This window comes from Anser cygnoides, chromosome 23, assembly GCF_040182565.1.
Source record: "Anser cygnoides isolate HZ-2024a breed goose chromosome 23, Taihu_goose_T2T_genome, whole genome shotgun sequence".
Lineage (NCBI taxonomy): Eukaryota > Metazoa > Chordata > Aves > Anseriformes > Anatidae > Anser > Anser cygnoides.
Window position 1 is genome coordinate 3,052,559 of NC_089895.1, and position 27,963 is coordinate 3,080,521.

Consider the following 27,963-nt stretch of genomic DNA (forward strand, 5'->3'; position numbering starts at 1 on the left):
ATTTTTTATGGTCTTTAAGGTCTGCATAGAAGTTACACAGGGAATAAAACCTGCAGCAAATTATTTCATCAGTCTTAATACCTGAAGTAAAACTGATTTAATTCCTGTGTTTTTGCAGCTCTGAGACTGTCATGAGAACTGTCTCTTTACCACACCTTTTCTTTTAAAACAAAATGTCAGAGGGAAAAATAGAACAAAAGATGTCTTTCTATAACGTGCAGCTAACTCCCTGCTACTTCGGTACGTTGTTTCAGAACACATGCACATTATTAAATATCACCACCTGCTCCAGCTATATTTTCAGGAGCTTCAAGAAACACCTCAGTGATCAGACATCACCACCACCCCCATCCCACCCATTTTCTTTTTTTTTTTCCTTTTTTTTTTTTTTTTTAGATGTTCTCACTCCTCCAATGCTGGTGGTAGAAAAACAGTTCAAAGGATTTTGACAGCATGCACCATCTCCCTCTGTAGCCTTCTCGGAGCCATTTCTTTTGATTTGAGCAACAACTTGGAAATATGGAAAGACACAGGAAAGGCCATTCAGGAACTTGCCTCCTGTGAAAACCTTTGGGCTGTTCGCCTCATCTCTCTGCTGCAGGAAGAAAGGCACAGTTGGCTGGTCCCAGCAGCAGCTGAAAGGAACACCCCATTTCGTGCTGATCAGCTACTGGAGAATTTAAACTCCCTCTGTAAGGCAAGCGAAGCAGAACTGTACTGTGAGAACTGTCGATGCAGGAAGGAGAAAATCTCCATCTGTAGGTTTTACATCACTGACATGAGACAAAAAATCAATAGCACAGGTGATACTGAAGCTACCCAGGTGCTATCCAGAGTGATCTCTGAACTGCTGGAGCTTTTTAGTAGTCCCCATGAAAACCTCAAAGCTATGAGATACAATCCTGACTGGGCAGACATAGTAGCTTTTAAACTCATCCTTCTAATACGAGAAGCCCTGCTTAAAGCTCACTTAATACCAATATCTACAGGTGTTCAAACCACATTGCATCAACTTTCCACCGTTCTGAACTATGCTATCTTCTCATCAGAGAACGTACGTAAGTGCTGGATGGATAACGTCAATCTCTCATTTCATTTCACCCACTACGAAGGGATCTCTTTTTCCATCCCATTCCTGCGCTCAGATGAATTTGTCTCCACTGAAGCCTTGTTAAACGGACTTCGTTATGTGCAGAGCTGCCTGCTGCAAAAGGGACAGGAAAAGCTCGTCAAGAAATCTAAAGAAATCCTGTTCACAATGAGCCTTAAGATCAGTCTGCTAGTGATAGCCTGCCTCGTTTACCCCATAATCCTTATATCCTTCAAGCAAATGATGGAATGGATACACAATTATGCCAGAAACCTCAAGGAAAAGACACAGGACTTGAAACGGGAGAGGCAGCTAGCTGAGGACCTCTTGCACCAGATGTTGCCAAAATCTGTGGCCAAGCAGTTAAGGAAAAGGCAAAAAGTTGAGGCAGAAAACTATGATCAGGTAAATCCAGAGTCTGTACGTTAGCAAATGGAAAGGATGCAATTGCCTAGGGTAGAAAAATATTTGTTAAAAAGAGCATTCACCTTGCCTCCGTTTTGAGGAACCTGCTTTTGCACCTACAGTTGAATGTGAATGTAAATCCTAATATTCACTACGGGGTTTTGAAAGAGCTGTGCAATGTGCCATAAAGTACCTAGCTACTTAGGCTGATGGGGCAGGAAGAAGAGCTGAAACTTCCACAAGTATAGTTTTCGATGTCAAAGGCCTATACTTGTAAGTTGTCTCACTTGGGTTTAAGAGACTACCCATGAGAGCCAGCCAGCATCATGAGACCACGTGTACACAGCATGCCATGCCTGCAGTCACCAATGCTCAACATAGCCCTCAGCCAAAATCCTGATGCTACAGTAATTGCAATTCTCTTTGCTCTTTTCCACCTGGACACACTGCTACTTTCAGCTCTGAAATACAACAATAACTGTTTGCATTTAATTGGTAGGTGTTGTTACCAAAACAGTGACATGCAGTTGCACAGTTAATTATAATTCACAATAGTTATGACATTGAAAGTAGCTAAGCCAATGCAGGGAGTGAAAAGGTTGCTTTTCTAAATTAATTGGTATTACCAGCGTCAAATAAAAGAACAATTTTAGCTTAAACACTGACACAGTTCAGGCAGCACAAAGAAGAAACACTTAATTTTTTGCTAGCTATTGCACATTTCCCTTCCTCAATTCAGTTATGGTTTCTGTTGTACTTTGTTTTATAAATTTGATTTAAAAAAAATAATAAGTTTCTCTGTAAATTATTTGATCATAACAAAGATGAACATCATTTGAAGAGAAACAAAATCCAGTTAATATTTCCTGATTCAACAAGAAATCAAGTAGCAATTGAGTTTTAATTTCTTGGTCTGCTCAGATACCCAGTCTTGATCAGCGCAGTTCAAATTGCTTTAAAAGAAAAATCAGGCTCTACTTCCATATGAAGCCTGTTTTTGACCTGCTTACAAGCTGCAAAGCATTTGACTTTCAGTCTTCCATCTCATGCAAGGTATTCAAAGAAGTGCAGATGATAAACTTAGGAAATAAACATATTTTATCCAGCAAAGTAATAGAAACAATTCAGAGCAGAGCTTGCTAATTTAGGTTTGTATCTATTCAGTTTTGCAAAATTGGTTCTATATGCAGCCTGTGCTTTAGCCTCTTCTGCTCAGAATTTCACAAATCCCCATACTCATCAGAGACGCTATCTCTACTGCCTGGAGATGTTAACTTCACGCCTTCCTTCTCCCTGTGACAGGTGACTATTTTTTTCTCAGACATTGTGGGGTTCACAAGCATTGCTGCCTCCTGCACCCCCTTGCAAGTCGTTGAGATGCTCAACAATCTCTACGTCTGCTTTGACAGCAGGATTGAGTCTTACGATGTTTACAAGGTGAGTACAAACTTGCAGGCAAGGAATCTAGAACTAGCTGAAATCCTACTTACTGTGTTCCCTGGTGAATGTTAAATACAGCTGGCCAGAAGCCATGAAATCCAAGATCCCCCATTACCCAGGGCCTACATCACAGCTTAGCAAGGGGTGGACAGCCGAGATGCATTTTATTCTGACTTCATTTTGAAAGAAAAGCTTAGTGCCTGCCACTCGGTGACAAATGTCCCTTTCCTGCAGGTGGAAACCATTGGTGATGCCTACATGGTGGTGAGTGGCCTGCCGGAGAGGAATGGCACTAAACACGCTGATGAGATTGCCAAAATGTCTCTGGATCTGGTGGCAGCAGTTCGTCAAGTCGTGATCCCTCATATGCCAACTGGCAGGCTGCAGCTGCGGGCTGGGATACACACAGGTATGTGAGCTGAGATAGAGGCCTGGAAGAGAACAGGATGGTGCCTAATTGCGTGAGAAGAACACTTCTACATTTCTGTACTAGCCACTGACTCCCTACAGGACCCCAAGATGAGTATTTCTCCAGGTTCCAGCAGTAACAGTTGGGCAAAATGATTTTTGCTTGCATCAGTGTGGGAAGGGCTGTGACACAGTTCAGTACCTGCAAAGCACGCCTTCCCCTGACATCAACACCAATTATCAACAGCTAATCAGATGATTCCTTCTCTCCTTTAGTAAATACTGTGCAGCTGGGTGCTAGATGCAGTGAGCGTTCCCAATTCCTGTTGCTCTTTGAAGATCCAGAATTTGTCTAGCAAAGGTGTCTACATTCGGCATCTCCCTGCACTTCTTCCACTTGTTTCTTATTAGGTTCTCTATGCCTTGTGTTTTCTCAGGACCCTGTGTAGCTGGAGTTGTGGGGTACAAAATGCCTCGCTATTGCCTGTTTGGGGACACAGTAAACACAGCCTCCCGCATGGAGTCCACCAGCTTGCGTAAGTGACTTGGGCACACTCACATGTTCCTCGCGTGCCAGCCAGGCTCCCACCTGTACTCTGTGCCTCTTAGGCACTGCAGTGAAAGGAAACCCCCTGACATCCCCTCATGCTGGGCATGGCCAAGTGTGAAATAAGGTTCATACAGGAGAGCATTCTCTGGGGAATATGCCAGGCTAGAGAACTAATTCCCATAGATCTAAAGAAGCATATGTGTGACCTGTAGCTGCCACTATCCCTGTGCATATACTAATCGAACAAGCAAGAGAAACTCTTGTGCATTCATGTGGCAAATAAAGTTATATCTCTTTTGCTATTTCTTGGAAGTGATTGGGAATAAGAAAAAGAGGGTAAAAAGTGCTGAATAGCACTAGGTAAGCTGCGTTTCATTTTAAGGACTTGAATAACAAAGGCATTAGGTAGAGACACTGTGGCTACACAGAAGGGGACAGTGTATGTTTTTCTTGGCCCAGCTTTTTGTGCTACCTTTGCTACCAACGCCACATACGTGTACTGTGCTGTTGTACAGAGATACCCCATGCAGCACTGCATAGTCATGTCAGTGGTTCTGTTAACCTAAACTGCTTCTATGGTTTAACCGACATCTGCATGCAGTGTCACGGAGACAAAACAGTCCTCATCCTCCATTTGGGCATCTTCCCCTTCTTTGTACTTCTTCCTTAACCTTACATTTTCCAAAGAGGAAGTAGAAACGCTGGGCTGGTAAAGCAGGAGGACCAACGTGTGCTCTCCAGGAACAGGGGAATTACTCCCTTCTAATGCTCTGTTCTGAATCCTAGCACAGAAGATCCACATCAGTTCTGCTACATACAACGCCCTTCTCACAGATGATGCGTATGAAATTGAACTGAGAGGAGAAATTGACGTCAAGGTAACTGCTTTTCTGTAACTTTGCAAAAGTAGAGGAGCTTAATGGGATAGGATGGATTTGGCCATTGCTCTTCTCTGTGTTGCAAGCTGTTTTTTAGCCACGACACCAAGATTCTCTTGCTAGTTCAGCTGGAAATGGCTATACGTTACTTCTCCTAACCAAAGCAAAAATGTTACTGTGTGCTTTGAAATACAGCTGGTGTGTGTGCCCCTGCACGGAACCACATGAGTATGGGTGAAAGCCTTAGGATAAAGTTACAAAGACACATAGATGCAAGGCTGATTTTAAACCCTTAGAAATACTGCCAGTGACCAGCAAGGCCTTTTTCTGCACTGGAAGAACTACCAGAACCCAAACTGCATACCAATGACAATTCTTTTCCTAAGCAGCAGCCTCTCATGATAGCGAGAGAGATGCAATACAATGCAGTACAAATAGGAGTCCCAGGCATAGTGATTCTCTGCTCTGCCTCACATCCCACGAAAATATCCCACTCCCTGCTCTCTCTCCTTATTCTTGTCCCAGGGCAAAGGGAAAATGAAAACCTACTGGCTTCTTGGTAACAAGAACTATAGTGTCCAAAATGACAGCCTGGTGTGTCACTGGAATCCAGCAATTTCCAAGAAAAAGAAGATGGAACGTAGCCATGGATCTGTCCAACAAGTAAGGAGGTGAACGTTGAGCAGGGCGAGCCATTCACTAATGGCTGAGATATGTAGAACTTGCGTCTTTGTCCTGTAAGTAGAGGGATCTGCTGTGTGCAAATACAAGCTCTAATATGTGTTCCTCTCCGTTATAGCTTAGTACAGGCACTGTGAGAGCAGTACCGACCGACCAGAGCCCTGTAATGTCCTGGGATGAGCAGAGCCCTGACAGTCACCCTCAAGGGAGTTCCAGACCAGCCTGGACCCCTGAGAATGCCACCCATGGCACAAGCTGGAAGCAGAGGAACGGCTTTCACCAAAGCTCTAACCAGAACCTACAGGGGAATCTTGCTTCCTTGAGCTCTCCTGCCTTGGGGGAAGGTGGCAAAGGTGCCAGGGTAGAACACAGGGCACAGCTTGGAGACAACGGTTGTAAAGCATCAGGAAAAAAAGAGTTTCTCCCAGGCTTTGTAGCTGAGACGTGACAGGGTAAGAAATGACATTTGCTGGGGGACTCGACTGCCCCAGGCAGACAAGTTTGTTTTAAATATTATCTTTTGTTCTTAGCTATAATTCACATTTTTAACTAGTCTGTTTACTTGAGAACCTAAGACACCAGTAGAAATATAGCAAGATGTCTCTGAGCAAGGAAAGCCTTCAAAAGTGCAGGAGCAGAAATGGTAGATACAATATCAGAAAGCAATATGACTCCTTTCATTCCAGTACAGCTACTCTAGATTTGTATTTGTAGGTGACACAGAATCTAACCACAGTCCAGACATAGTGAGGCCACTTCCAGAACCTGAGCCAGCTTATTTCAAGATGGTCTGTACATCTCTCTTGTAAGCTACAAGAAGTAGAAGAAGAGGGAGTACCTACAGTTACACACGCCTTGCAAGCAGTAGCTTACAATTACTCTTTTTGATCATTGCTTCAGAGAACAAAAGAAGTGAGAACAATATTAAATAACTTCTATTACATCTCTGAGGCATTCTGTCTTTCCAGCTCTTCTTCATTACAGAGGAAGCCAGTCTGGACATCTCAGGGCTGGTCTGGACATAGCACTCACTGAGCTAATAAGAAAGACTATAATCCCTTATCTAGGTTGATGGCCAGTATGCATACTGAAAGACTTGAATCCTTTCATCTGCTTCCTTTCAGCACTCAGCAAGTAGGATCAAATATGGATAAAACGGGGAACTGGGAACAGAGATAAACGTCAAAGTCAGTGAAGGAAAATGCCTCAGGTGCACATACGCCCTCACAAGCAATGAAAGGAACCCCACCAGAAGAGAAGGAGAGGGACAGCTGGGTACCGCAGGGCAGCTCAGTGCCACAGGAGCCCCACACTGGCTCCAATTGTTATGAAAATTCTGGGTCAAGATCAGAGGCAAATTATTTGCATGGAAAATTGAGCCTGTTCTGATCTTCATCTCTTCAGAGGCTTCTGTGTGGATTTTTAATTTAGAAAATAGCAGAAAATGGCCCTGTGTTCTTGATGATAGACGGCAATTAGTGTTATTAATGAAACATGCTTTGGTTCAACTCTGAACAATCCCTCTCCAGAGGTGAAGTGGGAAGTGATGAGCTACTTTATATGCATATTGTTGATGCTTTGATATGGTGCCTTGGTTTCCAAAGATTTTGGAAGGTTGGCTGGCTTACCTCTGAGGCTGACTTTTAGTACGATGAAACATTTTCTGGACTGAAAAGCCTGGGTCTGAATCAGCGCTGGACCCAGTACTGACCCTTGAGGAACACTCATCACTGATCTCCACCTGGACACTGAGCCATTGACTGCAACTCTGAGTGTCACCATCCAGCCAATTCCTTCCCCACCAAGTGGTCCATCTGTCAAATCCACGTCTCTCCAACTTAGAGACAAGGATATAACAGGGGACAGTGTCAAATCCCTTGCACAAGTGCAGGTAAATGACATCAGTTGCTCTTCTCCTATTCAGAAATTCTGTAACTCCATCGTAGAAGGCCTCCAGAATTGTATGGCACGATCTGCCCTTAGCGAAGTCATGTTGGCTGTCACCAATCACCTCCTTATTTTCCATGGGCCTTAGCGTAGTTTCCAGGAGGATCTGCTACATCATCTTGCCAGGCACAGAGGTGAGGCTGACTGGCCTGTAGTTCCCTTTGTCTTCCCTTTTACCCTTTTTGAAAATGGGGGTTATGTTTCCCCTCTTCCAGTTAGCCATATGAAGCCAGTTTACCCATAACTTTCCTCCAGTACCACTCAAAGGCTACACGTCATTTTCATAAAGATCAAAGGGATTATTTTAGCCATCCTGCCGAGTTACATGAGATGCAGAGTCTGAATAAGAAGCTGTTATGGTCCTCCTAGCAGATCTAGAAACAAGAATCTCTGCTTCCCCCTTCAGCCAGCCTGCTGACATCTGAATTTTCACAACACCAGAGCAGGGAGAGGCAATAATCAGCATTTTCCTAGATTGAACGCCAGATGTCATTACAGACCTGCCTGATGTATGCCGCATTCACAGTCCTTAAGGCATCCTTTTGGGGACATTAAGAGGCCAGACTACTCGAGTACCACAAACTTTGTCACAAGGGAAGCTTCTGAAAGCAGTGAAAGGAGAAGAAGGGAATGTCATTGACCTGCCACAGCATTTTCCTCTTGAGATGGAGAAGGTCAGAGAAGCATGAAGGGCAAAACGGGCCTTTAAAGACAAGCATTAAAAGGGAACACGCACTTGAAACTGGAGAGCAGGTAAAAAGGGAGGCAAATGAATATGACGAGATAGAGAAGAGCATATATCCTGGAGTATTTGCTGGCTCCTAGCAAAGCATCAGGTCCTGACTCCCAAGCCTGCTTTGGTGGTGACTGTTCCCTACTTTTACAACTTCCAGAACAGCGAGGATGGTGTCTATTATGGCCCAGACTCAGAAATGGAAGAAAGAAAAATCAAGGCTGACTTCACTAACAGCTTGTTCAGTGACCTCCAGTAAGTTGCTTAACCTTTGGGCTCTGAACTTCTTTTTGGGGTGTTAAGAAGTTTGCTATTGAAGAAATGTGTCAAAGTGAGAGAGGGGTGGGAAACTGGAAACAGAAATGATTCATGTAAATTAATCAGTTTGACAAAATTCTTGCCAGTGACATTTCAAAAATCCTATATGATACTGCTAGAAAAACAGAGCAAAAGCTATCCCAGGCTGTACAATAGTTGGGGTGATTCAGGTGCATTCACCCAGAATGCAGAAGTCCTGTCCCTCAAGTCCCTTCCGTCCTTCCATTAACATGCTGGCATACTCCCACCACCTGGGGGGACACTCAGTAAACGAACCCTGTTGTCACTTTTGTTCTCATCCATTAATGCCCAGCTGCAGCCAGGTGCCAGGGGTTTGGCCTTTAGAGTACTCAATAACTCCAGCCACTTTGTGCTCACCTTATGTGAGACATCAGTATTTTTAGGTCTCAGCTGAATGATGGCAAGCTGGGAAGCTTGGCTAGCTAATAGTCTCCCATCCCGTGGAGGCTAAGCCATATACCCAGGGACCCTGGCAAATACCAGGTAACAACCTCCAGGGCTTTTGTTCTTTTTGTTTCATGTGCTTGCTTTCAGTACTGCTCAGGAAGAGCCCCACGGGCAAAGCCAGCCCAGGACCCAGTTGGATCTCCAAGGGTCTTTTGCCTTTTTCCTCTTTACCCTCCAGGACATGCTGCATTGGAGGCTGTGGGGAGTCCATTAGCTGATCAACTGACCTGCAGATACAAGGAACTGCTTAATTAGCAGGTCTAAAGGAACATAGGGGATGGGGGGTCACTCCAAAGAGTGACATAAAAACAACAGCTGCCTGAAAACCTTTTTTCCTTTCCTATCTAGAGAAAGCTATTTAACAACATGGCTGTTTACTCTCCTAATTAGAAACAGCAGCTCAGGCCTGCATTGATCCTTCAACACAAGAGCCTGCAGATTCAAGCTCATGGAAACAGCAAAAGGCAGGAGCATAAAAACCCAGTGATTTTGTGGAGTTTGTGCTCCTTGTCCTCATCTCACAGTGATTTCTAATTCTTCTCTAAGTGTCTTTCATTTGCTGTTCTCAGAGCAGGTCAGTGCTACATACATCAAGTACAGCACAGGTAGGTGTGAACCGACTTTGCTACGGGACCAGAAGCAGGATTATTAACTCCCAGGGCAGTGCTTATGTAGTCAGGCCCCAGAAAGAAAGGATGATGATTAGAGCAATCGTCCAAGGCAGATCACAGAGGACACTAAGTCCCTTCACTACACTTGTAAATGTCGTATCTGGCTGCAGCTAGCCGAGAAAATTTCTTTCTATTGCAAAGTCCTTGAAACACAGAACAACTCCATATTGGACCAGACCCATATGACTTTGTGATATGCCAGCACCTGAGCTTCTGCCTTGCTGGAACATTCCATACAGCTCAGTATGGGCCTGACACTGACAGCAGTTTCCCTAGTGCACTGCTCAGTAATTCTTACTGCCAAATTTAGGCTGACAGAGGCCTTAGCTGTGGACCCTAAAGACTAGGGATTTTGTTTTTAAACTCTCAGGAACATGCACAAGACAGGAGAGAGTCAGACTCTATTTCAGGAAGGTGTTTGTGGCGGTCAGGCTAAAATTAGCCCATCTGTTCCTAAAAAGACCGTGTAGAACGACAAGGATTTGGCAAGAGGCTCTTCAGTGGGGAATGTGACACAGGAAGCGCCTCCATGGCTGTTGGCAGTGATGTCACCTGGCTGCCCGACGGCGCTGGGCCGTGCTGCAACCAGGGGTCTTGGGAAGCTCCGAGAGCGAGCACTGGAACTTGTTCAAGCCACTCTGTATCTGCGGGCGGCTGAGTGCAGAGCAGGGCGCGAGGCAGAGGTGTCGACAGGCCCCGCCGCTTAACGCTCCCAGATAAGGGAATCTGGAGCCGTGACAGAGAACTGTTATTCTTGCACTATTCGTGATGGGCCCTTCAGTGAAATATCGGCCCCTTCTTCCTGTCATGCCCCCCTCCTCTTGCTGCTCCATGAATTCCTGCTTTCTGAGCTTTCTGCCTTCCACACATGCCTCCCCAACACTTGTGCTGAGCAGCCTCGAGCTGGCAGGATCATCAGGGAACAAGTCAGCGGGCACTGGGCCGAGAATCTCAGCCTGGAAGGACAGGACATTTTGTTGTCTCAATGAAGGTACTTGCTTTGAAGCTAAGTTAAGGGGTACCAAATCAAGCTCTCAGACCTGTACAAGTAGGGATCTGTTTTGAGGTTTAAAGTACAGTAGTATAATGATTAGGGAAGTGTAAAAAATAGCTCTGGAAAGTCGTGCGGTGTTACAGTTAGGAGGTATAGAAGTTTTAAATGCAGCCTCTCTCCTCCAGTAGGAGCTTTCTGGTCAGCAGGCAATTACTGAGCATCTGCAAAAGCTCTTATTCTCTCTTGGCTCCATGCTTGCAAAGCTGCAAAGACAACCTAGTTTCAAAACACCTGTGTAAGACAGGGGAGCATCATACACATCATGCAGGGGGAACACATTAAAAACAGTTACTTAGACCACGGACAAGATCACAGAATAGTGCACATTTCCAATTCACAAAGCAATACTTTAATCACTGGCTAATCCCACGTCCCATAAAATTATAGAATAAAAGACTCAAAAGCAGTGAAGTCTTGGGCGATCAAATCGTCCTCTCAAAACCTGACCCTAGGAAACAAGGAGAAAGAACAACACAGAAACGTGCTCTAGCAATTCGGAGAACAGATTATTTACAATACCAGCACCAAGGCAACATAAGATCTGTCTGTAAGTCAGGTCTGTTTGGACTTTAATGAAGGCCTCCTGTGCTGTGGGCAATATGAGACTGCCATGGCCCTGCCTGAAGATTTGTCTTCACTCTGACTTCAGTGTTAAGCCCCACGGCTGTTGGAACCTTGGACCAAAACAAGCCCTCAGCTTTGTAACACATGAAGCAAGACCTTAAAGACAGTTTGCCTTACCATTTTTTTAAACTGTCTAATTCTCTTCTGATTTACATCAGTTCAAAAATAGTTGAAACTATTTAGTTTATGAACCAATGCTCATAATGATTTCTTTTTGCAAATACCATTACATTTTCTAGAAAAAGTGTAGCTCACTTTGTTCCCTTACCCTTGTCCCCTACCTTCTTCCCCCTCAGGCCCCAAAACAGCCATACTCCTTATTACACATACCTATCCTCACTGGTAGTTTTGTTGCCTGGAGGGAATTACTGTTTTAGCTGTTGGAAGACTAGGACCAAGATTTTTTAAGCCTCATGGAGTTAAAGGAAGGTTAGATTTGAAGCAGTTAGGCAGTACAAGCCCATATCCCCTTTACTCCTTATTGTCTAAGGGCAGCTAGGATTTATTAGCATGTCAGCTACTGAATTTGCACCCTAGTTCACCTCTACCTCTCATAAACATCTCTGTGCACAAAAATATCATGTGTTAAAGCGTCAAAGATCTCCTGGTCCCATTACACTTGTCAGGTGCATCTGACCTATCTAGGCTAAAGAATGCTGTTGTGTCATATCCCTTCTCTCCTCCATTCATTCTTCCCAGGGCCAATATTTCAGGCCGCCTTGGTCATTTCCTGATCTGCTCTGGCCTGAGATATGATGTCATCGCTTACAATGGTCTTCACACTTCAACACTCAGCAGAAAATGTGCTGTTATCCTCAGGGAGGTGACACGGTAAAACAAATCCTCTTGGTCAAACAATGCAGAGGTTATGTGAAGAATCTCCAGTGGGGAGGGAAGCTAAGAACATTTTCTGCCTCTGGTTTGCTGGATTTGTGGCATCTATCAGCTCTGCAAAGAGGAGCTGTACTTATGCTGGTTTTAATTTAACACCGTTAAGGGTTTACAGCATAGACAACTGTTCACAAGTTTCCGTAACGTGGATGTAATTAAATACAAATAAATACAATAAACTGCTATCTCTGTTGTTAGGGATATGACCCCTGTCATTAAGAAGGACTCTCAGTAGGGCATATTTTTCAAAGGTTTGTTTCAGTGCTCTGCTGAAGACCCTTTGGTGGGTTCTCCTGTGTTTCAGAAAGCACTGAAGCACCCTAACCAGGGTGTTAAAGCTCAGATTTACAGGTGTCATCTAGGGCCCTTTTTTAACAAGACATGGAGACAAATCACTAACAGGACAGTGGGTACAGCATCTTCTGTAGCTTTCTAGCACAATCATTGGTCCTCTCTACTCCAACAATAGAGCTGTGTCATTTATAAGGATAAAGAATTTAGCCCCATCAAGGTTGAAAGTCCTTTAAAAGTCTGGACTGAAACACCTATATATAGAGAAAACTGAAGCTGTATCTGTTCAGTTGATCAGCAGGGACCAGCGTCATGAAGTCTCAATCTGGTTGACAGTTATACAAGTTTAAGAAGTAACCTTAACTGTCTGATCACTTAGAGAACAGAGGACTTAAGTTCTGCCTCCTCAGTTTAGCAACAAAATCTCATCCATACAAGCCCCTTGGAAGTGTGATTGTGACACTACTTTTCTTTACAAGAAGGACTCTTTTGTGAGCTGAAGCTGACACCATGTATGTAGGAGGAAACCCTTGAACTCCAAATTGTCCTGAATAGAATGATTTTACATATTGGCACAGCTGCAAATGTTTTGAGCTTTCTAATAGCATTCAGCTGCATTACACAAGTGTCATTTGAGCTTGTAAATTAATTACATGAAATCCTCTAATCCCTGAATAACTCTGTCTGATCCATAGCCATTAAACACTAGACTCAATTTTTTTTACATAGAGGGATCATAAGTAACTTGGAGTGAAATCATTACTTTCCTCGGTATCCACAGGCAGACTTAACAGTGGGATTAAAAAAGTTGCTGCCTTCTCCCCATCCCTGTCATTTCAGACAGCGCGTTTCATGTTTCTATTCACATGAGGAAGCAGCCCAGAGCTAGTCCACACATTTCTCTTTTGTCAAGACAGTAAGGGCTAGATAGTACATCCCAAAGGAGGGCGTCTGGGTCCAATTACGGTTCAAGGAAGAAGAAAGGTGAAGAGGTAACAAATCTATTCCAACACACATTATTTCCTCTAGCCACCTCAATGTCACAACAAAGACACAGGGAGCAACGTGGCCCTGGGGACTCTGCAGACGAAGTCACAGGGCCTGATACCACCACCCCCCCGTGCTGAGGCTTTGTAGCAACTGACTAGTGGGAAAGGCAGGACCATGGGGTGCCTAATGTGACAGGGGAGGTGTGAATGTGGCGCTGACAGTGGAGTTTATCTCAAGCATGAACACAGGCTCCAGCCCTGTAGCCTGAGCACCTTATCACGGCTTTAGAAGTGTTAGTTTTTGAAACGGTGCTCGCCCATCTCACTGCGCTGACAAGCAACAGCTAAAATATCCTGCCCCTCTGGCCTGTGGCCACACCATCCTCCACCACATAAGGATGTAGCTATTTCCAGAGGCTTGGCGAACACTGAGTATTTTCTGGGAAAACAAAGAAGGGTTGTCAAATCAAGAACAGTGGGTGATAAGAATCACCATAGCTACAGTGAGTTACTAATAAAGAGTAGCTTAGCTAAGAGCTGCATGAAGCTGCATTCCTCTCACTGTTGCTCACCCACTCAAAGCAGCAAGGAGCTCTCTTCCCGCTCCACTGCAGACCTCCAGGACAGTCTTCCTAGCACAACTAATTGCTGCCACACTGTGACATGAAGCACTTGCTTTCTAATCTTAGTGAGCAAGCACTGGCACATGCACGTATCCAGTTGTGCCTGAACTGTTGAGAAGCATTGGTGAAGAGGACTGTAAATGTAAGCAGAAGGAAGAATAACGCATGCACGAGTTCTCTGAGAAACAGAAATCTGGACAGTTTCCCTAGTCATTCCTCCCTTTTCTCAAAGAGCAGGGCCAAACCTATCCAGCTGTCTCCTTTTACCTGTCTCCAATCAAGGGAAGTCCACAGGTCTGAAGTGCGTCAAAACTAATAGGGAATTGGGATCCTGCCCCGGGAATGTAAAATTGATGTTATGCACTGTGCCACTCTCTCACAGGCTGAACAACTTCTACAGACTGTTAGTGGAGGAGTGGCTTTATGGAACAGCAACGTTTTTAATTAGTCAAGTTACTCTTGGGTTCATCACCAGTCATTCAGGAAAGGGAGAGGGGAAGTAAACAACCCTGGCAACTTTTAGGACAGGTGCCATTTCATTCCTGTAGCTGCTTAGCCATTTCTAGAAATGGCTTCTCATTCTGCTTGCTCAATAGTGACAAATGGCATGCAGCAATAAATAGCACAATGGGATAGTGTGAACTCTTGTCCCTTTATTTGGCTTCTTGGCTAGCAAACCTTCTAAATCAATGGGCACTGTTGACACTGCCCAGAGATATTTCAGGATGCACAAGGTTGCAAAGAAAAACCTGGCAAATGTTACCCCAGCCAAAATACTTTAGAAGTGTCCTTCTCAATGCCTTCTCTTCTTACAGAAACTTATATTCTGCAAAATCCATGATGAGTCCAGACCAACACATCTAGTGGTGGATCTAAACTTGGCCACCCACCAAAACACCTGACAGTCTGCTGTCCACACAGACTTTAATACATAATTTATACTCATTCATATATCACACACATACCACGTGCCTTCCCAAGACTGAACCACTCACATTCTTACATAGTTATTAGAGGCTAAAGCTTGTGATAGAGCCACTCATCCTCTCCTGGTACTGTCTGTAGTTTGTTCATGAATCAGACTGAAGTGGTCATTTTATCCAAACTTCTCACAGTTTCTGATCTGCTGGGGTGGATTTGTTTGCTTGGTTGGTTTGTGTGTGTTTCGTTTGAGTTTTTTAAACCTGAACTTATTCTAACCGAACTTTGAGGCATTCACCAGAAGAGGTCACCACACACCTCAGTAATGACAGAGACAGCCAACCCAAAGTAAAGAGGTTAGGTGGGATCTCACCAGACTGGTCTTCCAGTTTTGCTGGGGAAATCTCCCTCTCAGCTCAAAATAACTGGGGATATGTAATGCTCATGCTGTCCAGGAATGGTTCTCTCTTTCTCCTGCCAGAGCTCATGAACTGGGGATTAATGTAGTAGCCTTTCTTCTTCCAGCTAAACAGCTGTAAGCTTTGCTACACAAAGAATTTTACCAACAGAGATCTCATGTAGCTCCCACTCAAAGTGCAATATTTCCACAGTAAGGAATAATATGTATACCAATTAGATCTCAGTTTAAATACCAGAGGTATGTAACATAAAGAGGAGGAAAGATTCTGGCCAGATTAGCACAAGATCATCCTCAGAATTTCTGAGGAACGATTTAAAGGTCGGGGGGGAGCAAGACTGCCTACCACAGGGCTAGAAAGAGCGGTTTAAAACACAAACATGCACAGCTAAACCATGCTTTCAGCTGCAGTGTGAATACTTACAACTTGCCTGTGTAGACATCCCCACCTTTCCAAAACAACTGTGCAGTAAGATTCTGCTCATCTCACTGGAGATGAAGCTTAGTCTAAAATAACAGTTTGGGGTGAGGACTTATGGAGCATGAATACTTCTCTAAGTCTCTGCCTCTCACCACATACCAACCTTGTGCCATTGCTCCAAAAACCTCAGCTTGTTTCCAAGTTGGTTTTGATTTTACCAGTGTCTCCAAAACCTGGAAGGTTTGTTTCAGCTGTTCCTACAATGTTTGCCTAACCTTCACCCCCCTTCTAACTTCTCACATTTGTCTAATACAAAACCGCTCCCTTCTTCCTGTCATCCTGACACGATTAATCTGAGAAGTTTCTCCAGTATTACAGCCTATAACAGACTTCTGGGTTTTTCATACTTGGTCTCCAGCTGTTTTCATGCTTCACCAACTTAACACTACTCTACAACTGCTATTTACATCTATAACTGAATCCATTCCTTCTCCACTTTTTCCTTTGAGAACTGAGGATTCCATCTGCTGATTAGTGCTGCACCAACGGGGGGGACTCTGTGTTTAAGGTACATTGGAAAAAGCAGCTGGCTTCTAGATGTCAAAAGAATTTACAGAGAAGTTGTTATAACCATCAGCAACACTAGCACAGAGCAGAATCGGGGATCTTTAGCACCAAGCCACACAGCATGACCACTGAACCTAAGAATGCCCTTATGCATGAAGAAAAGGCTCCTTCGAGAGATGAATCATTGAAAGGGGGCCAGGAACACCCAGCAATGAATCACTGGATGTTGCACTTCTCTCTAATGTCATCCAAGCACCAACACTGGCAGATAATGAGAGAAGTCAGAATTGGATCTTGGCAGCGACAGGCCAGATACAGAAGTCCCATGTGGCTGCTTTGTTTCCACTCCTGCTGTGGCAGAGATCAGAACTGGGCCCACCTCCTCTCCCGGCAAGCAGCAGTGAGCCACAGAGCACACAGACAGCCATTTGACTAACACTGAGTACAGTCTCCAGCTATATCATCCCCTCCCCTCCCTTGCTGCTCTTTCCCTGCTAGGCTTCATTAGCATCAGCTGAATGTGATAAATGCGCCTGACAAACCTAATATTAAAATTTTGCCATCAAAACCCAACACTGCAGAACCACCTATGACCTGCTGCGAAATGCCAGACTGCTGCCTTCCTTATCCTCAAGTAGCCCAGGCCCCTTCTCATCCCAAAGGGTTACAGAGGAAAATATCCCTGCCTCACCTCGTCAAAGAGATCAGTGAGCATTGATGAGAGCAGGTCAGATCAGGCAAAGGCAAAATGCATTCCTGGGACCCCAGAGAAGAGCTGTGATAGCACTGAATCCCTCCTACTGGCTTTTTCAGTCCCTCAGAAAGTGCTGTTGGACAGAAAGGTAGTATGTTAACGCAGAGATGTTCATCAACATCAATATTTATATACTGTCATTTTTATTCCCTGTGATGAATTAATATTCTGCCCCCTCTTACTCTTCTATGGTGAAGCAACAGGTAGTCACTTTAGAGAAAAGTTGCCGTACCTGAGTGAAACTGGAGGCAGCACCGCCCAGCTTTCTGTCCAGGTGTCCTCTTGGACAGATGCAGAGGCAGAAACTTAATTCCCTCTCTATTTTCCAGCCTTGTCATGCACAAGTCTGCTCTGCCTATTTGCTAACATAACACCCTTGCTGTAGGATTGCTGAGCTCAGGACCTGCGACAACTTGCAGAGTAGGCTGAGGAGTTCTGTCTGCCTGAGGCCCCTGCGCTGACATCCCTCACGTGAGGGTTCCTGAGGAGAGCCTTCACGGCTGCGACAGCAGCATTGGCTGGATCAGCAAAGGAACAGGGCAAACTGAGGTAAAAGGATGGATTGAAGCCAGAGTCCAACTTTAACTCGGCTTTAACTCAGCCGAGGTGCCCCACCAGGCCGTTAGTGGGGAGAGGAAAAGCATGCAGTGGGCTGCTGTGGGATGACCTGCCCACCAGGGAAGTTTGGGTTTGGTTTATTCCCCACAGACAGGCTATCACAGATGCTGGGAGATCAGAGTTCTTTCTACTACACAGTCCTAGCCATCCTTGAGATAAGGGACCGAATTCTGCTCTGGATTATGCTGATACAGATCCAGGGGACATGTTCAGCTTTGCACTAGGTAAGTGAGCTCAGTAGTTTCTGTGCCTGCTGTCTTTTCTGTGGGGAGAGCTACTGCTGCGGATCCCCCCGCACCCCCTCCTGCGGCAGGGCCTTGCTGTAAACACAAAACCTAAGCTGAAGGCAATAAAGTGCCAGAAGAGCAAGCAGAGCACCTGCGGCTGGATAATTACCACCCAAGCTCAGCCACTAAAAGACTCAGGACAGGGCAAGGGAGGGGAATGACCAGGGAAATGCTTGGATACCACAGCTAAATGTTAATGTCTTATAATGAGGGGCCCCTGGTGCCAGTTTCCATGAAGAATTTGGCGATCCCCTTTTGACGAAAGTACTACAAACACGTCACTGCCCTTTCAGCCAGCTGCAGCAAGCCAGGAAATGTTGGCCTGAGCAATTGGGAAGGATGGGGAGACTGAAAGGAGTCACTGATCTAGGAAAGAGGATAATGAGTTACGTGGCAGTGCTCTAATGACAATACCTAAGCATGCCACATGCTATCAACTTTAGAGCCTGGCTTTCTCACAGCAGCCTGCAGAGATGGGGCAGAAACATCCCCAACAGGAACAGTGTACCCTAACCCTGTGCTTTTTAATAAGATCTCTGCTGGTGCAGCAGAAGCATCTCAGTAAACTAGGAAAAAAAACTCCCTGTTGGAGATGAGTAACACACGCCAACCTGCCTTCTTGATACCTCCTTCTACCCTATATGGAGGACTTGTCAAGCAAATGAACACTCAATTACTTCAGAAATGGCCACAAAGCTATTACTTCCTTCCCCCCCTAAATATTTTCTGCTGCTCTCAGGAGTTTCTCCTTTCTTATAGAATTAAGTTTATTTTTGAAGGCTCTTTTAATTCCCCCATCCCAATGGTAATTATTGAAATTGCTGCTAACATTCAGACACTGACTTCTGATGCTAATCAGAATCCTGAAGAGATCCAGACAGTAAAGCAGAGATTTTTGCTGAATGGCTGTCTATTTCTAACTGCTTCTGCCCACAGCAATAAGTCTGATTTGAAGGCAGCTACAGACGAGATGGAGTAAAGCTATCCTCCTTCTCTAGGTAATGCAGCACTGTGAAATGCAGTCACACTGAGTAGCATTGATTTGAGAGATGGAACATCCTTTTGTTCTGTTTATGGACCAGCATCAGGATGAGAGGCAATGACAAGTTGGACAAGGAAAATTCCAACTAGATATTGGTAAATAATTTTTTTCACAAGGCCAGACAAATGCTGAAACAGGGCCTAAAGATGTTGTAGAATCTCTTTTCTTGAAGGTTTTCAAAACTCATCTTGACAAGGCACTGAGCAATTTGATCCAAGTTGGCTCTGCTTTTAGCACAGGGATGGAGCAACGACCTCCAGAAATCCTTTCCAACCTTAAATATTCTATTATTTTTTTACCATCATGGTCATGGATAAGGACACCACTGTGCTAGTGGACCTAGCAAGTGCTAGCTTCCAACAGTTACCAGAGACCATTCAGAAGCCTCATAAAACAGTTACAAGTCCTGAGCTCAAACAGGAAAAAAAGTTCGAAGAAGTTGACCAAGGAGATTAATTATCCACATATATGGAGACTTGTAACAAGCCATCAAATGAACAAAACAACCCTATGATTTTTCAGAGAAGAGATGAGCCTGAAACTGCTCTGACCTTCTCCTAATACCCTGTTACACTGCAAAGTACATACCTCAGTCCTGTGAAATGAGAAGTTACTTTCTCCAGGAGGAATGCTCATGTGCCACTGATGAAGTTGTGCTATGATTTCATTTTCTAATAAGATTCAGATCAAATGTGGTTTTAATCAACATCAACAACAACAAAATCCCAACAGTGTAATAACATCAGGCCTCCTTTTCTGTGATAGAGGAATGTTTATAAGCTGTCTCCTTAGAATACCCACTTCCAGAGACATGTAACTATTACATCTTAAAGTAATCTGCAGATGAAAAAAGGCTGAAAATGTTAAACCTGCTGGCACATCACAGAATTATTTTTTCCAAGCTTTCAGTACCAACAAGAATCTTAATCTCAAAGTTAACCTCAAAGACATAATGAAAAGTGCCAGATGGTCCTTCATTTCCATTTCCTCCATACAGATCCAGACTAATGGCCTTTAACTTTCTGCACCACATGTGTGGAAAAATGCAGTAAAAGATCAAGATGTATTGCTGTGTACTCATGAACATTCTCATTTTTCTGTGGGGGCCAAATTTCTAGCACCCAGAAAACACATAACAAATGTCATTGCTGCTCTTCCCCATTGCCCAAGGAGTAGTCATTTCTTGATTTGGAACCTAGTAAAAAGCTCAGCAGAAGAGATGAGGGGTTTGGAGGATCAATTATCTACATATATCTTCATCAGGGCACCCACACGTCTACTAGGTTCGTTTACACTAGCGAGAGGTCTGGCCAACAGCAACGATTTAAATACCCTTGAGGCCCTGGCTAAGAACTGATTCAGTTTCTTCTGCTCCCCCTAACACTTCACAAAATCCATTTACTTGAAGCTGGTGCATCAATTCACTTCACACACACACACAAAGTAAAACAAGAATAAAAATGAGAGAATACACTAAACACAGCTTTTTAATGTAACTGTACACGTGTAAGAAAGATGTTCGGGCTGTGCTTCCTGTCAGACTAATTTCAGATTTATTATGAATTGCCTAAGATAAAGAAAACACATAGAGGAAATATTTTAAGCTGTATCCAGGGGAGAAGACTGCTTTCCACCTCACCTTAAACCATGGAGGATCTTTCTATGCATGTCAGCCTGGTTTCAGCCATGCTCCCTGTCACTCAGGCCAGTAAGATTTTACACTGTAACACCACTTGTCATGTTTTTAGGACTTGGATTTCCCTTCTCGAAATTACACTCTTTTGTCTCATAAGCTACTAATGCCATATTATCATATGAGGTAATAATACTTAGTTCTTAAATAGCATATGTTGAGACCCCTGTCCCTCTGATTTCATACTTCACAGTGACAAAGGTATCAGGTGAATAAGTAGCAAATACAATTCCTTTCTGAGTCAGTATTTCTCTTACAATTATATTTTTTTCTGGAGACAAAGGAAAGGTTTAGTGATCAACACAAGGAACACTGAGCTAAGCAAACTGACATACATAAGTGGCACAAAGATCATAGGCTGCAGAGAACTTCAGCTTCACAGCAAGAGAATGATGCTGCATTGCCTAAGTGTAAAATGCTCCTTTCATTCCCTGCCAGAAAAAAAAGAACTATTTCCTCCCTCCTCCTCCTCCTCCTCTTGGGAGGATGAAAACAGATCGGAACCTCAAACCAATCCTTGCACTGGCTGGAACTCAAAAGGTAGACTTGGGAGGGGTTGGAGGAAGATATAAAGGCTGGTAGCTGGAGACACAGAGCAGCACTGAAGTGGAGTGACTCAAGGGAGGAGGAAACAGAGACAGCAAAACACAAAGATGAACTTGAAACTTCTTTTCTGCCCTGGATTCCTCCTGCTGCTTATTGTCAGTCAGAACCACGCAAGGGCCAAGACTATTTCCAGCTTACAGGTAAGTGACTGGCTGCTCAATGGACCTGAAAGAAATTGATGTTCTTAGCACTTAGACACTTCAGATTAGCTATTTTTCTTCCAACCCCAGCAAAAGCAGTAGAAGACATTCATGACAGCAGGAATCCTGAAGTTGGGCAAACAGAGTTATTAAATGGAGGGAAACTGAAGTAATCAATTATTGGATTTAAATTTCTGACCAATTAATGAAATTGAAATTAAATTTATTTTATTTTTTTCCTGTGGGGTCAGTTTGGGGATTGCAAATTTAGGGTCATTCTGTGACTGAGTGAAGTAAACTTCTCAAGTGAAAGAAATTTGCCTTGAAGGACTCCTAACTATAGCTCTAGAGCAGAGAACTGCACTGTTTTCTCTCAAAGCCCTAGTTAAAGCTGAAAATGGAATTGATGGATTGGGCCTGTGTGACTAAGAGGAGGACTGCCTCCTTGGCTCTGCAGTGCAGCAATGCAGTCCCAGAGGAAGAGCATTAGGAAGAAAGTGTGTGCGCGCACAGGGGTGTATTTGTGTGTGTAGGAATTCTAAGTCATTAAAAAAAAGATTTCAGCTACCTGACTAGTGATCTGGTGTTCCCAAATATGAAGTAACCTCCCAGCCTGTAAAAAAAAAACACAGAATCCTTCTAGCACCAGTTTCAGCATGTCTTCTGTCTACTCATATCATTCCAAGGTATCCAAACCATTTTTTCTTGTTATATATTCACTCTTGATCAAGCCTCTTTCATTGCCTTTCACAATTTATGCCACACCCCAGACTCCCAGCTCCAGGAAAGACTTATCCAGCAGTTTGACAGCTTAGAACTAATAGAGTACAGTAACAGTGTATAGAGAGCCTTACAGCATTTTGTGAGAGTATGGTGTTAGCTCAGAGAAGCTTACTGGGTCAAAAGCAGCTAAAGATGACCAGCCCTGGCTTCAGAAATCACTTCAGTACTTTCATCTTTTGATACAAGACCAAAAAAAGTTTCTCCAAACTTATCACCAAGCATGGCCTACACAAAAATAATGAGAAAGATCTCAAAACCCCTCTATTTTCATCTCTCGTCCCTATACCTTTCTTTTTTTTTTTTTCTCCTCTCAGAGTCTGTCCAAATTGATAGATGAGGAGTTGGAGCATCCACTGCTTTCAGAAGAGAGGGACCATGAGCAAGATGACAGGATCCCAACAGATGCCTTTGATCAGCGAGATGCAGAGTTCCAGTGGACCCGAAACACCAGGGACCAGCCCGGGGGCACATCCATTGGGGACAGTGCTGTCCGGAGGTTCCTTGGTGAGCTCCTAGGGTTACCCCAGCCATATCAAGACAGAAGCAAAAAGGGCCTATCCAGGAGCTGTTTTGGTGTCAAGCTGGACAGAATTGGGTCACTGAGTGGACTGGGATGCTAACTGCTTACTATGGTAAGAGAAAGCCAGAGGCTGATGGCTTGCATATTTGATTATAACTTGTATAAATATGTAGAAGACCTGATTTAATTCAGGAAAGGGTGCCTTAGAGTAACTTTTGCCCTCCTATTGCAAACACAGTTTACCAATTTCACCCTCTTCAGAATTCATTATCATCAGATGCACACTTAGAACCTGCGAAAGCCATGTCTCTGCTTTACCTGCTTTTCACTCCTTTCTCCAAGTCAGATGTATGCATTTCATCTCGCCACAGAAACCAGATCAGAGAGGTTTTCACCAGCTCCTTAGGGATTTTTGTGTCAATCCAAGGAAACTCCTCTGAACAGAACATTGGAGATGAACCTGTCCCTAGAACAGTAAGAAATCAGTTAATTTCCACGTGTGAAACCCCAACCACTTCCCTTTCTTTTACTTATTCCTCTTTCTTGACAGGACTGTCTTTGAAGGTTCAAAGGACGTGTTGGCACTGAGTGATACATTCAGCCCTTATTCGCATGGGCTCCACCAATCCACATCATCCATCTACAGATGATATACTGAACAAGTTGCACCCCACCTCTCCCTTGGGTTTCTTAGGGGAGAGAGAATAGAATACCCCATTGCTGTATCACTTATTTGTACCAAAGTAATGATTTGTGAACATCTATCTGAAATTTAAGTACCAAAACATTTGTTTTGCTTATGTACTAAATGTATAAATGAACACATTCCATTATGTCATGGATAATAAACTCTTTCCCATAACTGGGTGGATTTGCTTCAGTTTTTTGCTGTGATTCCCTTTCACATATCATTTTTGAAAGTGAAGCAGTGTTGCTGCTTGCAATTAAACACAACGCACTAGAAGTCAGAAACATTTTGAAAGCTGCTTTCTGGTAAAAATGTATTTTTAACAGCTCTTAAAACAAAAAGCAAAGAAACAACAACAACAAAACACAACCAAACAAGCCCTTTATACTCAGGTTAAGATACAACTATCTAAACATATGTATAGCATTCTTCACAAGAGAATAATCAGAATCCAGGACACAAAGCACCAAGTCTTTGACCAAATGAACTAAATTTGAACTAAAAGGGTAGCTGTATTAGCAGACATCATTATAAAGATGTTACTCTGCATTTGGATCTGTGATTGACAGAGGAATGAGACATTTTTATGAAAACAAATGTGTTTCTTACTAGTATATCTCATCTTGTCCCTAAAAAATGCTAACCTTCTTAGACAAAAGTTCAAGGGTACCCTACTCTTCCATAGGCAAATCTAGATATTACTTTTCTGTTAGAAAAATGACTTGCAAAGTCAAGATTATATAAAAAACACATCTGATCTGCTCTTTTTTTTTTTTAAGCAAGCCAAGTATTCACTGAATCAAACTATGAACAAATTGGAGAACAGATACATGGCAAACATCCTGAGCAAAAGGAATTCTGTATGAAAGCTGGTTTGCCAAGATCATGACTGTGCTATCCTGATGTTGATGAGAGCTTGAACCCTGCAAGCAGCTCCACGGAAATCTGTAAGGCTGCTCACATGAACGTCTACACCAACAATCACAAATGAAGGCACAGCTGTATACTTCCAGACAGATGGGCTACACAGTTGTACTCCTCCCATTTTCTTGTCCACAAGACAGATGCTTCTGGAAGAAAATATTGTGGTAGTAAGCCTAGTCCTAATAGGACCTCTGGATAAAAACACAGGGCACAAACATATACATAAAGCATGCATATCAACAATCCCCTAGCTGTATGTGTTACGATTTTTTGGCAGTTCAGCTCTCATTAAGAAAATCTGCTTGCACAGAACATCCAGAACTCTACTTTCTGGGCCTGTCTCAATCATTCAGACTCTGTGCTTCGGTTCTGCTCCTTCCAATCACAATTCCCATGGAATGAAGGCTATCCAGGACCTGCTGGAGTACTATTCAGAGCCAAACTAGGAAAGTTTGGTTCTTTGCTCGTGTTTCAATATACAGCTTTCACTTCTAGCCACAGACTTGCTCTATTAAGGACATCAATAGTACAAGCCCATAAGTACATTTCAACGCTTAAGAGCTGACTACCAGAGACAAGAAAGCACAGAATCATTTGTTAATGGAGGGTCTCCCCTTGCCCAAGCTACCAACAGCTCTTTACATTTTCTTGCAATCTTTTCTCCTTTCAATCTCTTGCATACATACACATTAGCATTAATTCTACCTGTCTATGGCTATTTCAGCCTTCAGAATCTTTATCTCCTCAGACCAGTAGTAACAAGGCTATCAACAACGTGACAGAGCCACAAGTCCTAAGCAGAAAATCCAACAACATATCCTGAAGCCTCTCTAGTTATCAGTCTTTGTGAGGTCTTCTGCTATTTGCTACTTACTGTGTTTAAGCTAACTTTGATAACAAATCAGCAACAACAGTGAAAACACCCTAAACAGTCCCTTGCAGGTAAGGAATAGCCTCATCACTTACATAGGCACCTCTGAGCACAAGCTCTTAAACAGTGGAATAGGCCACGTAATTCACTTGTTGTACTCTGTGCTGCCTTTCTTAAACAAAACAAGAAGAACATGAAGCACTTTATTAATCAGATGAAGAATTAAAGTGGGGGAATGGAAGATAAAACAATGACTCAATTTATCAGCATAATTCACATTTCGATAGACAGGCTACACGTACCTTGATGCTAATGATGCAGCATGATCAACGTGAACAGCTTTTCTCAATAGAAGCCCCATAGACTGCACAGCAACTCAAGGGCAAATCCTCCTGGAGATCTAGAGCCTTGCTGGACCATAGAGATAAAACTCCCCCTTTCTGTAGCTTCCATCATACAAAAACCTCTATCCCTCACAAATATGAGCAGAGAAATTTGATTTAACAGACCTTCGCAGAGTCAGAAAAAGAATTTCACTTATTTTCCCCTAATACACAAGAATTTACAGTAAGAAGAAATAGATGCTTACTTGTAGGAAACCTGACAGGAAGCACCCAGATTTCTTAAATAGATTCCCTCTTTGGGTGTGCTAGCCCTAAGGCTGGCCCAGGTGCAACCTATATAGTAGAAAGGTCAATCCACACAGCCCACTGACATTAGAGCATCAAACAATGAAGAGCTAGTATGTTGTGACAGCCGGTGACAACGGGAAGGTTACTGCCTTCTTCCTAACGATGCTGGGTCTGAGATCTCCCCCTCAGTAACCCTAGGAGCAGGTGTATTCTCATAAACATGAAAGCTTCTTGATGTTGGAATTTCACCACTGAATACACTAAAAACCTAATAAAGGGTGAGTGCTGCTGGGTCTGTTTCCTGAACATCCTCATCCTGTTTCTAAACTCAGCTATGCTGCACTGCAAATATTTGCAAATAAAATAACAGAGATCAGAAGATGTTGAAGACTGAGCTGCCCACTTGTGAACAGAGTCCTACAGAAGATGAGACTGATAAGACCTCCAATCCCACAGAGGCTGAACTTGTAATGTGCCATTCTCTCACCTGGCATTTTCTGTGAATATTTTAAAAAGCCACTTTTCAGAAACTAAGAACAATTTATTTCACATAAAAGGCTCCGTAATTAGATCCCTAGGACCAAAGCCAGGTGTGTTTGTACTTTAGGTAATTTGCTGAGTTCTATTAGCATTTAAATAATCAAGGCTAAGCTTTGAAGTTAGTATGCCAGTCAGACAGGGGAAGCTCACCTCTAGCTGTGTGATTTCCATCTCCGCTAAGCAGGAATTTACCAGCTGGGGTTACAGAAGTAGCTGAGAAGAAAAGCCTACAGTAAAGTGACTGCCACACAGAAAAAAGCATACAGATATCTTTTCCAAAAGTGTCTCCTTTTGGGTACCTATTTATAAATGATGTTAGGCAGCGACAAAGATTTGGTCTAGTTTATCTGAATTGTCTGGCTGAATTGTCTTGGTCACGTACACTCTCACTGCTTTATCCCTTCCTACTCCTGCCTGTCCTACATGCAAAATCGAGGATGTTCCACACCCTCACCTTACCTATCTGCTCTCATTCTGTATCAACGTAACAGCTCTTTCCTTCATTTGTGCGCCATACTTTCAAAATAAGTGCCTCTTTTCTCTCTGCCATTCTTCTTTGAATTCTTCTTCACTGTGAAGCCTTAAAAAAAAATAATTTGCCAGCTGTTAAGACCGTAACAGAGATCACAGTCCCATACCATCTGACGTTGCTGGTTTGCTTCCAATCTAAGATGCATTATGTCAGCTGTAAGCAAGTTAGTGGAACAGAAAGACACACACATACACAAAAAGGGGGGATGTAGAAACATAATATATGTTGCTGCTTGTGCAACACATGGCAGTAAAAGTCCACAAAAGGTTGGTTCAAAACTCTCTAAAGTCAGAGGCAAGATTTTCTTTGGCTTTGCTGAGCTTAAAGACAGACTCAGAGCTAAAGGCCCAAGCGGAAATCACTGGATATCTAGTGAAACCAGGGAGATTTATGAGTGTCTGTCTAAGCCAACAAGGGGTGCAGAAAGCATAGACTTACTGTAATTGCTCGAATGTCACCCAGGCAGTGATTGAAAGGACCCTGTCTGCTGCTCCACTCACTGAATTCTGTAAGGATCTAACAGGGTCATCTTGATTTGCACCCCAGGACCAGTAGAAATTGCACTCATTTATATCTGAAATTTGCCACTCACACAGGAGAGATGCTGAAAGTTAATAAGAAAGTGCTGCAAAGCTCTGAGGCAAAATAAGAGAAAGTTTCGTACAAAGTGGCCGCCTGTTACAGTTGCCAAATTGGTAATTGCAACGCTTTTGTCTGGGGAGCTTAAAGCCAAAGTTCTACAAAATCTTTCTTTGGGCAAAGTCACCGATCTTTCTGGAAGGAACACTTTTTCCATAGGAATTTCTCACTCCAACCCCATCTGTGAGGGTCAGAATGCACCATCATTTATGGGTAAAATGGTGGAGTATGGGGAGAGGGTGGCTGACTGATTCACTGCTATAGCCAAGGCACGACTGGAGAGCTAGTAACTTGTCCAGCAAAGTG

At 43.5% G+C, this 27,963-nt stretch overlaps 1 protein-coding gene and 1 long non-coding RNA gene across 5 annotated transcripts; one reads left to right on the forward strand and one right to left on the reverse strand.

The window, feature by feature from the left end:
• Window positions 1–40: 40 nt before the first annotated feature.
• LOC136786879 (uncharacterized) lies at window positions 41–27,963 on the reverse strand. Of its 4 annotated transcripts, XR_010826415.1 has the most exons (4): window positions 26,946–27,928; window positions 23,150–23,297; window positions 22,097–22,141; window positions 21,460–21,553 (listed from the first exon to the last, which is right to left on the reverse strand). It is a non-coding gene; the product is annotated as an uncharacterized lncRNA (long non-coding RNA). The 4 variants fall into 4 exon arrangements; XR_010826416.1 differs by lacking the exons at window positions 21,460–21,553; window positions 22,097–22,141 and adding an exon at window positions 41–690; XR_010826417.1 differs by lacking the exons at window positions 21,460–21,553; window positions 22,097–22,141 and adding an exon at window positions 3,276–3,366.
• Window positions 2,094–5,757, forward strand: LOC136786878 (atrial natriuretic peptide receptor 1-like). Its single transcript, XM_066982307.1, has 4 exons — window positions 2,094–3,344; window positions 3,781–3,879; window positions 4,680–4,771; window positions 5,297–5,757. Exons 1-4 carry the CDS (start codon window positions 3,194–3,196, stop codon window positions 5,444–5,446), a joined length of 492 nt encoding a protein of 163 aa, XP_066838408.1. The 5' UTR covers window positions 2,094–3,193; the 3' UTR covers window positions 5,447–5,757.

What these genes read in the sequence shown, in the direction of transcription:
- LOC136786878 (XM_066982307.1), top strand. Translation starts at nt 3,194, where the DNA reads ATGGTGGTGAGTGGCCTGCCGGAGAGGAATGGCACTAAACACGCTGAT. An exon ending in GCGGGCTGGGATACACACAG is followed by an intron (nt 3,345 to 3,780) that starts GTATGTGAGCTG and finishes GTGTTTTCTCAG; the next exon opens with GACCCTGTGTAGCTGGAGTT. An exon ending in GAGGAGAAATTGACGTCAAG is followed by an intron (nt 4,772 to 5,296) that starts GTAACTGCTTTT and finishes TTCTTGTCCCAG; the next exon opens with GGCAAAGGGAAAATGAAAAC.